Consider the following 12667-nt stretch of genomic DNA (forward strand, 5'->3'; position numbering starts at 1 on the left):
TTAATTAAGGTCTATCTTGGCAAACGGGTTGGCTCATGTCTGAAAGAACTGTTTCAAGTTTTAGAACTGAAAGGAATATCAGGAAAATTCAAAAAGCATCCCAAAAGAAGGTAATGATATACCTATGCATTATAAGTATAATACCTTCACTGAGAGAAATCCGAAAAAGTTAAAATAACATTCCGGAAATGTTAATTTTACCCTGCAGTATTGATCCGAAATCGGTGTAAATATTACCCGTTTTAGGTGTATTGGGGGTTAAAGTTACCCTTTTTTCATGTTGATTTTACCCTCAAAAAGTGTAAAATTAACATTAAAAAATGTTGATATATTTTTACACCTAAAAAGTGATAAAAATTATGAAGGAAAAAAGTTAATCGCACCCTCTTTTTTCTCAGTGTTTTCATTAATTCCTTTTCTCTTTCAAAAGTATTTTGTATCTGTAATTTTTTTTATTAAAATTGCGTTAAGATAATGCTTCAAAATAAAAATTAAATAATTAAATCGGAATATAAATTGCATTGGATTTATGTATATAGATAGTAAAGTTGAGGCTTCAGGTTTAGCTACATGATTTATTATTTTTGATTCCAAAAGAGATTAGACGTCTTTAAAATGGTTAATTGACAGAAATTGCAATTACGTACATTACAAAAATAAAATGAACCATTAATAACTGGAGTCAAACACAGGTTAAATCTTCAAACTTAAGCCCTTATTAAGCCACCCTCTAAGCCCTTATCCATCTCTTTAGTTCTGTAAAAAGCATTACGTTGATTGAAATCTAATCATTCCAAAGTATTTGTATCTTAATGAAGTAGCACCATGTAATAATAAATGAGAAAGTAATAAATTAAAAATCGAGAATTATATTGATTTTTCTGACTTTGTACGCTTGCAATACCTGTGACAATGTCCCTAAGAGAAATTCTCTCTCAGTTAGATCTTTACTATCACCATTTTAGCATTTGCCGATCACGCGCTCCCCAATTAGTTGCACTTAACGCACTCTCTGCTCAGTATTGAATTACGTTGACTGAAAGATTTTTTTTTTACAGGAAAAAAAGTAACACCAGAAAAAAATATCCCTCAATTTACACCGAATAACGGCACATGCGCATTTGCCAAACCCAAAATGATATATACCCGCGCGTAACTAAGAAAAGAGCAGAAGACAAGGCAGAGACAACGCCGTCGTATGTGCAAGATTTTTGTTTTTCTATGAGCGATTGCAGAGATTTGAGAGTTAAGAGACATCGTGAGCAAAGAAAAACAAACAGGAATAGTTGAAGAAAATTGCTACAATGTGTCTTCTTCTCTTGAGGAACAAAAAGTAAAATTTCGGAGATATTTTATTGCAGAAATTCAAAAGATAAATGGAGCAATTGTCTCTTCCAACAGCCAATATCGTAAGAGGATTTAGAGACGAATTTTAGGTTCTTATCAAACGCTTCTAAATGTTACTTTGCAAAATTAAAAAAACTGCGCTATCAGGCGATAAACAGTCTACAACTGTCGTTCCAACAGTATAAAAGAAACTACAACATTTTAGTAATAAGGCAGAATCACATTGACAGTAAATTGCTCACCGTATTTCGTTAATTTACGCATTTTCATTGCAATTCTTATGCAAATTTTCCATTACCGTATTACCTTATCTCATACTCGGTGGCCCTAGGTAAAAGTAATATAATTGAAAAAATAAAACGAAAATACGATAAACGGTGAGCGAACAAACTGTAAGAGAAATTAATCGTAGTTTTTTTGCTCACCGTTTATATTGCATTTTCGTTTTATTTCTTCAATTTTTTTATATTATTTTCACCTAGTGCTACCGATTATGAGATAAGGTAATACGGTAATCGAGAATTTGCGTAAGAATTGCAATGAAAATGCGTAAATTAACGAAATACGGTGAGGCCACTGCGAGCATTTTATTGTCAATGTGACTCTGCCCTAAAAAGAAATTGAGCTACTTGAGGAATCTTAAAACTTAGACCCTTTACAAATAAGGCTTTATCCCTTGCTGCCTAGGGGGAAATAAGGTATCTTTGAAAGTGGGCACCTTTGAAATTGGGATTTTTACCTGTTTTCAAATAAAATTGAGCCGTATCGTGATATAATTTAGCTGCACAAACAGATTGAGAAGCTAAATTACGTTTTGATATGGCTCAGTTTCACTAAAACATAGGAGAAAATTCACAATTTCAAACGTGCCCCACTTTTCAAGGTGCCCTCCCCACTTCCCCCTATAAGAAGCATATCAGCAAAATATCCTCTTCTTGTCGTACACGATAAAGGAATTCTTATTGATAATTCCCTATGAAATGACTAAAGTAATGTTTTGAAAGATAAACAGGTATTAAGTTTTTGCTCGTTGGAAAGGTCTTGGAATTTCCGATAAAACTGAACTGATTCCAATCGGTTATGAAACGGTGATATACTGATGGTTAATTTTTTGTCCGAAAATCAATTTTATTATTCTTAAAACTACCTATTTTGTGGGATCCTTACTGTGCTATCACACTAGGATTTTTTCTATTTGTAAATTCAATTTAATTTCCAGATGAATTGTTCCTATGCGTTATTTTGCATTAAAAATCATTTGGATTGATAGTTTTTCGCTTATTTATTGATATAAACTAATACTTGGCCCACCAAAACATGTTTAAATATGCTAAAATAGCATAAATGTTATTGCTCAATTAAATTTAAATTCAGCAAATTAAAATGTTAAAATTGCTCATTAATATCAATTTTATTGCAGTTAAACAAGTAGCCTTTTGTACCAAATTGTTCTTATTAAATTTATTCACTCGTAATTAATTATTATTTGTGGCCAAAAAAATAAATAAAATAAGTACAGTGATTAGTTGTAAACTTGTACGCGAGTGAAGCTTCAGTATCGGGATTAATTTGCTAAGTTCCTGCAAATCCATTCGAAGGAAATTGTTGTGTCAAGAAATCGTAGTTGGGATGACTTTATACTTTTCAACAAGACTGTATTAGAGTCTCTTCATGAGCCCCTTTGTCTACAACCCTTTCTTCTGGCTTTGGGGATTCTTTTGCATAACAGATAAGTGACTTATAAGACATATTAAGTACTATCATACAATAAAAACTTTCGCCGCACTATTTAAAATTGAGCAAATTTCTTGCAAAAATGTTTCCCGGCTGTGAGAATTTTCAAGTAAATTCTAAAAATCTTATAATTCTCAATTGGCTCAATTGAATTTAAAATTAAATTATAAAAATTCTAGTGTGATAGCACCGTTAGAATGATTTATGAATCGGTTCAAATCGGTTGAGAACCGGTAAACTGGCAATGAAACTAAAGTACTTTTCAGGTATAGCTTCTGAGTCACAAGTTCGAGCACTTCGCAACACCTGGAACGCTTTGCTACCCATTTTAATTGTAAATATACAGATTGTCGGTTGTATTAGCGAATTTCCTAATAGAATAGTGCATATTCTTGCTGTAAATGATTCCAGTTTGGTATAAAAATTCTATTTTGGTATCCAATGGATTTATTACAGTTAAAGTAAAATTTGGAAAAACGTACGCTGAGGAAGCAGTTTAACTTTTTTTTTGCTCAGACTGTTTTTCGTATACGAAAAACAGTCAACAATTGTAAACAAATTATAGCATAAATGATCTATGAATTTTAATTTCTGTCATTTACCCGACAAGATCGATTCTTGATAAGTATCGGTTGGATCGGAAACTGTGCTAATTGCATTTGCTTTGTGTCTGCATACGTTGGAAATGCCATGCAGCGGTGCGTCGTTTACAACGATTAAACACAAAGCAAATGCAATTAGCATAGGTACTGATACAACCGATAATTTTTTGCTAGCGTTGCATCATGACGTGTCGTTTGATACGATTGCAGATACAAAGAAAACGCAATTAGAACACTTCCATTTTGAAGAGACGATTTATTTGAATTGGATAAAATTCGACCTGTCAATCAACCGATTATTATGAACTTAGAGGCCAAACGGTAAGAGATATCGACTTTCGTTTTTCGATGACACCCCACCGTCAGTGGGCGAATATTGTTCGAGAACTTTTCTAGTTTTGAGTACTCTAATGATCTCTTTCCGACCAAAAATTCTAATTTTTGGCATATCTCCCAGAATGAGTAAAAGGCGGACTTTTCTTCCATTTATCGTCTATGCGAATCGACTTTCAAAAATTTGCCAAATTATTAATCGTATCGAGTCGAGATTGTTTCTTTGGTTCACCAAAAATCCGACGTCTTATTTATTTCAGGATCGCGACGAGTCGGTAACAAACTAGAATAATGGAACTCGGCAATAAACCGTTCCAAATTCAAAAACAATGAGCAATAATAAAATTCGTAGAAAGTTCAAATTCTTGAGGAAAATCCCGGCAATTTGACTGAAAAATTAATTAATTTAAAATTAAGTTACTTACCTTTTGAAATAGTTAATGCTGGTGACCACTGAGATCTTAGTATATCAAGACAAATTGATCCGTTACTGTTTATATTCGGGTGATATATACGTGTTGTAAAAGCCACTTTTGGCGGTTTGAACGGATAATCTGTTGGAAAGTGGATTGTTAGAAAAAACACACCTCCTTGATACGGACTATCAGGCTGCAGAGTCAAAGAAAAAAAAACATCCAATTAGTCTCAAACCCAATCAATACTAATTTAACTAAAAATATTCTCTTATCAAATTAAAATACTCACCGGTCCCATAATTGTTGCTTGCCAATGAAAAACTGCATGTGACGTACAAATTGTTTGCATTGATGAGAAGAGAATGAAAAAAAGAGAGAAAAAAATATACGTTATTAATTAAGAATTCATGTATATTATGCTAGTTAAGAGTGTAAATTTCCCAAGATACTAAATCTATTTTAATTGCACAGAGACCTTCTTTTTTTCTGTATCTCTCTCTTCGAATCAACTTTGTGTTGGCTGGACTATTTATTGCTCGCACTCCACGGAGAATGCAATATATGTAAGTCTTTTACTTAATAATTTTTAATAACTGTGACGTTTTGCGAAAATCATCTGTCCATTGATCGTTAAATATAAAGGTCAAACGGTTTGAGATAGCGATTTAGGGTTTTCAGGGGACCCACTATGATTACACTCCAAGATTATTGATATGATCTTCATTCCCTTTTCCTCTTCAAAATCATGCTTTTAAGAATATTTCGAAGAGGACTAGAACAAATTTTATTTTAGAATATTTGTCACTTCAGTCACTTCTGTCATTTACTGTCGTAATTTCCCTTTGACTTCTCTTAATTTCTAAAATAACCAAATTCTGAGATAACGCAATTATTCTGATAAAATATTGTCAATTTCATCAGATTATGCCCAATATGTTATTGTCGTACCTTTTTAAAACTCAATAAAATTAAATATTTGTATTTTATTAGTTAAAAAATGCCAATTTTATTTTTAACTAAGTTAAAACATTTAATTTAGTTTAATTACAATAAAAACAATAATAACTAACACGTTCAAGAAAAACACTTTAATGCATTTAGAACAATCCAAAAATGATAAAATACCATTCCTGTATTGTTAATTTTACCATTACGGCAATAATGCGAAATCGGTGTAAAAATTACACTTTTCTGGTGTATTAGAGATTACAGGTACCCTTGAGAATAGGGGGGTGATATTAGCTCTGAAAAATGCGACCAGTTTTAGTGTAAATTTTTCCTGTTTTCGTAAACATTTTACGAGATATCTGCAAAACTACGTAGGTTGCCAATTTGGGGTTTTTGGTTGCTTATTCCATATTAAATTGGCTTTTATTTTGTATTTGTGTTATTTGCTAATTCTTTCTACAATCACAGAAAACAGCTAATAAACTCAAAAGTTTTTTCGGCGCGCCAGAAACATATGGGAAACATAGGAAACGTCATGTCCCTGTTTAAGAAAAAAGTTACCCTAAAGACTTCTGTAATAAACATGAAAAAATTGAAGTATTTCTACACAAAAAAAAAACACTTGTAAAGTTGAAACAAGTCTACCGATGAGTTGTATGAACTCAAAGGATATCAAAGTAAATATATTACCCTTTTTCAATGCAAAATTTCATCTCGACTGAAGTGTATTGTTAAGTGTTTTTAATTTAAGAATAAACTTCAGTCAAGATGATTTTCGTTTTACAATGTTCATATGGAATATCAAATGGAAAAATGCCCAATAGTGCTTCATGAAGACATGTGCAGTGCATCATATATTCGAGTATCTCGCAACATCGAGACCTCTAAATCAAGAAAAAATAATAATAATTATACAGTAAAAAAATAAACATAAAAAAGCAAAGTCAATCCATTTTTCAATTTGAAAAAGAGTTAGTTTAAGTATTTTTTAAAGTAAATTTTAGGATCAAAAGAATAAGTCATCCTGAAAAAGAGGACAATTCTTCTGAATATTATGCCTAAATATAGAAGTAAAATTAGCTCTAAAATGTAGTTAATCGAAAATCACAATGAGAAAACGTTATTTTAACATCGATTCTATCTAGTAAAGTTTTATTCGCTTTTTTCAAAATGTACGCTTAAAAAAAGGGAAAAAATAAAGTAAGAATACATGCTTGAACTCAAGTTGCTCGAACTCAAGAAAAAGTAATTAGATAATCCGCTTTTTCAACTTGTCATCGGTCTGGAGCAGTAACAGTGGGAGATATCGACTTTCGGTTTTCGGTAGCCCCTCCTTCCATTAATGACCATTATCTGTAGACGTTTATTTTTCCCTACACTTTCCTTCTTCACCTTCTTTTTGGCGGTATGTTTGAAAAATATTTCGATATCGAATTTTCGAACGTCGAACTTTAACCACTTTGGAGGGCCTATTTCTCAGCCGATTTGACTTAATATTTTTTTTTTAGACCCGGAAATCTTCAACCCGACAGCATATAGTTTTCAATCGGCAATGAATCGATAAAGATAGATAATTTACTGAGAGCTCTTTCTCGTAAGTTCAAGCCGTCCACAAAGCTGGGACGCTTTGCCTATTTTTTTTAAAAAATATTCAAAGATTGAATCAGGGGCCCATCAAGCCTAATAAAAAGTGAAGATATTTTTCACTTTTCCTTGTAAAAATTTTGCAGACATTGCACCACGACTTAAACAAATTTGCTCGTAGTTTTTGTATTATTTCGGCGAGCATAATGAAATATGTATTTTTAGATAGCTTTTAATGCACGATTTCGAAATATATCAGACTGATAAGTCAATTCTCCTTAGGAAAAAACTTGCCAATAGTCTTCAGTGCCTCTATGCAAAAACGTATGGAAAAATGAAATGTCGAGAGGCCCCTGATTGAATTAAATAAAATTTAATAATTTTGCTTACTATTTCACAATTATAAGGTCATCCCTTTAACATTTTTGAAAAAAAACAATAGCAAGAATGCAATTCAAAGAAAACAAAAGAACTTAAAGTTTAATTTCTCAAAGGTTCAACCTAAAAATACCACCGATCATCACTCAAATAAAAAAACGTATTTCATTTTTTTTTATAATTAAAACTTTTCTGAATTTGAAAATATTGAGGAAATGGAGGAAAATGCCACTTGATTTCAAATGTCATAAAATAATCTGAAAATCTACAAAATGCAGTTACGACACTTGTTGATGAAAGCGACGATATATTTTGAATATTGAACAGATGGACATTTCGACAAGCAAAAATTGAAATTTTTAGAAAATTTGCGATCTTTTGGTTCATTATCAATTATATTTCTGTTCAGTGAATGCTCAATCACAGCAAATAACACTAAAATCATATAGATTTTTCAATAACAAATTTTAAAAAAGCTCTGAATAGCACATTTATTAATCGATTCGAACGAATTTGAATTTGTTTGAAAGGTCTCCGATTCTTGAAGGAATTTCAACTAATTTGAACCAATGATGGAACCAATAGATTGATTTTTGGTTAATTCTTTGATTACCATTATTGGCCAATGTTCTACAGTGATTTGCAAATAGGTTTTAAAGGTCGAGCATTCTGCAAAGCTAAAGAGCTCTATCACCCTCTTTGTTTTCCTAATTTTTTAATTTTCATTCGGTACTTCAAATAAATAAAAATTCTCCTCTCAACACTTTATTGGAGAATGTATGCTTTCGAAATAGGACAACATAGAGTGAGCGAGAGAGAAGTAGACTGCAGCAGCAGAAAATGAGCAACAAACTACGTCACAATTTTCTTCTAGAAAGAGAACTTTTAGGGCTTGGAGAGAGTATAGTGTTGCCTAATAAATTTTCACCATTCAGAAAACCAAAAGCCTCACACGTTCAATTATTGCATCATTGACCAACAATGAACAGTCAGAATAAGAAGAAAGCAAAAAAAAAAAGAAAAAACCGACTGAGAGAAAGCGAAAAAAGTAACTGTAAAATTATTGTGACAATTAGAATATAAAATGTGTGTGTTGGGTGTTTAAGTTATTTTGTGACTAACCAAAAAAAAAAAAGAAAAATTGGTAGAATACAGTTAGATTTCTTCTTATTGCTTTCACTAAAAAAGGCGCCTCGTATATCTTTGGTTTCTACTTCATCATTCAGATAATTATTTGTTGAAAGGAGTAATCTTAAGAAAATTCAAAGAAAAACCTTTCAAAAGAGCTGAATTATATCAAAAGAAATGACTCACAGAGTTAAACTTTAAAAATTTTTGCAGTATCTTTGGTAAATTTTGTCTTATCACAGAAAGTCTTTTCATCTGTCTGATGGGCAATTCACGAAGATATTTCAACATTCCTTAGCTAATTGTATGATATCACATAGAATTTTTATATAAATGTTATTATCTCTCTCTATGCAATATTATTTTTTTAATTACTCTTGTAAGTTTGAAGTCACGAACTTGGAAAATTTTGTGATCTAAAAATTAGGTTCAATTTAACGCAAGATGAAATGTAAATAATTTTTGCGAAATTGCGCAAAAAAAATCAAGTCCAACTGCAAAATTTTCAAAGCGGAACGAAAACTTTAGTTATATGAATGAATAAAAAAGCGAAATGATGGACAAAGAATTTAGTTGTGAATTGATAAAAAGGTAAATTAAAATAATTAAAAAATTTTCTTCATTCATACAATTTACAAGGGGTAATATGGAATTCCATTATCAAAAAGTGTAATTTTCAGAAAATAGAAAACGATCATAAAGTATCTTTAATAGTGTAAACGCTCAAATATTTTAAACTTTTAACCTACTTGTATAATTCACGAACTTCGAAAACTTTTAAGGAGTTAACTAATAATTTCAGACTTAAAAAACTATACTCACTAACTACAGAACCATTAGGGCTAACATCGTTTACACTATTAAAGTTAAACTGTACTTAAAAAAAAGGTTCATTCTACTTCTCAGTGAGGTGTTTTATCCCAATTTGAGAGAAAATCTTTTATATTCCATATCCATTTGACAATTTTTTTGAACAAAACTGACACCTTTCTTTTCAGAGTAATTCTTGACTTTGACAAAAAAATATTTTAATTCGGGCTTTTCTTTATTGTCTTCCAGTTTACAGTAAGCACGAGTTATAATATCTTTAATTAAATTCCCTAAATCTTAAATGATAATCGCAGTAATCTTCCATTGTAAAATAAATTACTACCATTATCGTGTGTAATGGAACTCAATAGATTATCTTACAAAATTAAAAGAAATTAATTACAACAATTATCATGTATAATTAAATAAACATAATTATCACACGATGTAAAAAAATTACTACGATTATCATACTACAATTAATACGATGTACTGCCCCATAATTGTACTAATCCTTGTTATGGGACATGAATTAGAAATATATTTTTATTATTATTACATTATTAGTACGTAGTAAAAACGAATTTCAACGATTATCATGTCAAATGGAATTAACAGAATTATCATATGATGTAAAAACAAATTACAATGATTATATGTAATGGAGTTATAAGAATTATCACACGTTGTAAAACCGAAAAATAACGATTATCATGTGAAAGACAATTAACAAAATTATCCTATGGCGTAAAAACAAATTACAACGATTATCGTGCATAGATTTCAAAGGATTATCATACAATGTAAAATCGATTTAATTGCAATACAACGATTATCATGTGAAATGAAACTAAAAAATTATCGTAGGATCTAGATGTTGAAACAAATTACTACGATTATCGCGTGTAATGGAATCCAAAGGATTATCTTAAGTTGGTAATAAAAATCACAATTATTATGTGTAATAAAATTAATAAGATTATCATATGTTGTAAAAAAATAGAATGATTATCATGTGAAACGGAATTAACAGAATTATCATACGATGTAGAAACAAATTGCTGCGATTATCGAGTGTAATGGAATTCAAAGGATTATCATACAATGTATAAACAAATTACAATGATTATATGTAAAAGAATTAAAAGAATCATCACACGGTATAAAAGCGAAAAACAACGATTATCATGTGAAATGAAATAAACATAAGTATCATACGATGTAAAAACAAATTACTACGATTATCATACGTAATAAAATTAGATTATCGTACGTTGCAAAAACAAATTACAAGGATTATTATGTGAAATGGAATTATCAGAATTATCGTACGATGTAAAAACAAATTACTATGATTATCATGCCTTAGGCGATTAATAAGATTATCGTGCGTTGTAAAAGCCAATTACGACCATTATCGCGTGTAATGAGAGTCACGTGATTATTGTAAGAATATGCCCAATGATTTTCCTTGAGAAAAATTCATTTTTCAGACGAAGGTTGAATTTTACAAGGTTTATCGTTTGAAATTAGGTAACACAGTAAAATAATTTGAAATTTTCATGTTAATTTCCAAAACTCAGACTACCACAACATAAAATAGAAGATTTCAATCATGTGTCCTTTAAATATTTTACCAAAACGTTGGAGTTTCAAACGACAATTGAAAAATGATTTTTTTTTTGGCAATGATAATCGTTGAAAATATTACTACGATAATCATATTTCTTCTATTATTCACTATAATCGTAGTAATTTGTTGTACAACGAAACATTATTGTGATTATCCTTTTAATTTTTAGAATTCAACTAGAAGAATTTCAACCAGTTTTTACTTTGTAGGATAAATTTTTAATTTTTCAAATAATTGTTAAGGATAATGATTGTAAAATTTCGTCTGTACAAGTAAGCGTGAATTTCTTAACTGCTCTAATTTCTTATCAATCATGATTTTTTGGGAAAATTTAACTTAGGATTGGATTATTAAAGGTAAATAACCTATTAGACTCTCAAAAAGCAATTAAATTGCACGCTATTTAGGATTTTAAGACCTACGGGAACTAGGTTAAACCTCTAGTCTGAAGACCGCTCTATATTTCATACCTTACGTCTAAGAAACTCTCATAGAAAATGCTCCTTAGAAAATCTAAATAAAAGGCCTGAAAGACACTGTTTTGCGCTCGTAGCGGAGAGCACTGGAACTACTAAAATTAAGTTACCGGCCGGGTTTCCGCTTGCACAATATTCGAAAGTGATCTCAGGGGTGTGTTTTCTGGCTTATTGTTCCGCCATTGATGTAAATATCAAAATACAATCTGCAATTCGGGCCTACCATTCAGATCTTGTCAATTAGGGCTAAAATAGTGCCTAAATCTGGGTGTTAATTAAAGCCCTAACGCTTATTACTCTTATGTCAGACGGGATTAAACTTTCTTCTAAAAAATGTTCTCTTTTCAAGGATAATTATTGGAAATATTACTCCAATAATCGTATTTTTTCTATTACACACGACATTCCCAGTATTTTGTAAAGCATACTTTTACTATTTAAAAAAAATATAAAAAATGTGCAACATAGACACGCCCAAGAATTTATTCTTAGTGTTGCCCGATTGAATATTGCAAAAAATTCTGCTAAATGAATGGAAATTTCGCAAAAATGTGCTTAATGTTTTCTTTCTGTTGAAAAAAAAAAATATTTTGCTTAATACCTTCCCTGTGTGATGCATTTAATCAAGTGCAATTTAGTAAGAAAAAATAAAGAGCACAAGTATACGTATCGCCTTGTAATAAGAGTAAAAGCAATGACTACCAATAATTGATATTTGCCTCGTTTTCATCAATTTTTTCGATATTCTCAAAACCTATAATTATTAAAAAAAAAAATGTTACAAATAAACCAAAGGTTGAATATTTCTGTTGAATGCGTCATTTTCAGATATTAACTAAGAACTAAGTTTCAGAACATATTGCAGATATGTTGAAAAATAGCATAAAATATTTCCTTCTTGAGAATAACATTTGTATAAGTTTTCTTCGGGAAAGACATTAAAAAAAGAACCCTTAATTAATATGATTTTAGTATGATTCAATGCAGAAATTTGGGTTATCTCTTGAACATTTAAATGGGCTGAGACTTTTGCTGACCCAATTCGAGTCTTATTTATTGCACTAGAAACCCTGTGTTGCAAATAATTCCTACTCGGATGAGTTTTGGATTAAGGACGAAAGCCACAACTTTGGCAAGGTCGAAGCTCTACACAGCAAATCTCTAGCAATCAGCTGATTCTTAAGTCCGCAATGACTACAGAAGAGCAGAATATTCTTTTTTTTTTATTGCACAAAAGCCAATTGTATTGGAATTTGGTTTCTAACATGAATCCATTAA

The 12667-nt window shown here is 30.7% G+C and overlaps 1 protein-coding gene across 1 annotated transcript in view; it reads right to left on the bottom strand.

Annotated features, from left to right (window-relative positions):
• The window catches only part of LOC129798723 (ubiquitin-conjugating enzyme E2-17 kDa), a 33099-nt gene that overhangs the window by 14857 nt on the left and 5575 nt on the right, over nucleotides 1–12667 (bottom strand). Inside the window, exons 3-4 of the mRNA XM_055842031.1 lie at nucleotides 4722–4753; nucleotides 4442–4625 (exon numbers count right to left, since the gene is read on the bottom strand). Of these exons, the coding sequence (XP_055698006.1) occupies nucleotides 4442–4625; nucleotides 4722–4753 (216 nt within the window). The remainder of the gene's footprint in view (nucleotides 1–4441; nucleotides 4626–4721; nucleotides 4754–12667) is intronic.

This window comes from Phlebotomus papatasi, chromosome 1 (genome assembly GCF_024763615.1).
Source record: "Phlebotomus papatasi isolate M1 chromosome 1, Ppap_2.1, whole genome shotgun sequence".
Lineage (NCBI taxonomy): Eukaryota > Metazoa > Arthropoda > Insecta > Diptera > Psychodidae > Phlebotomus > Phlebotomus papatasi.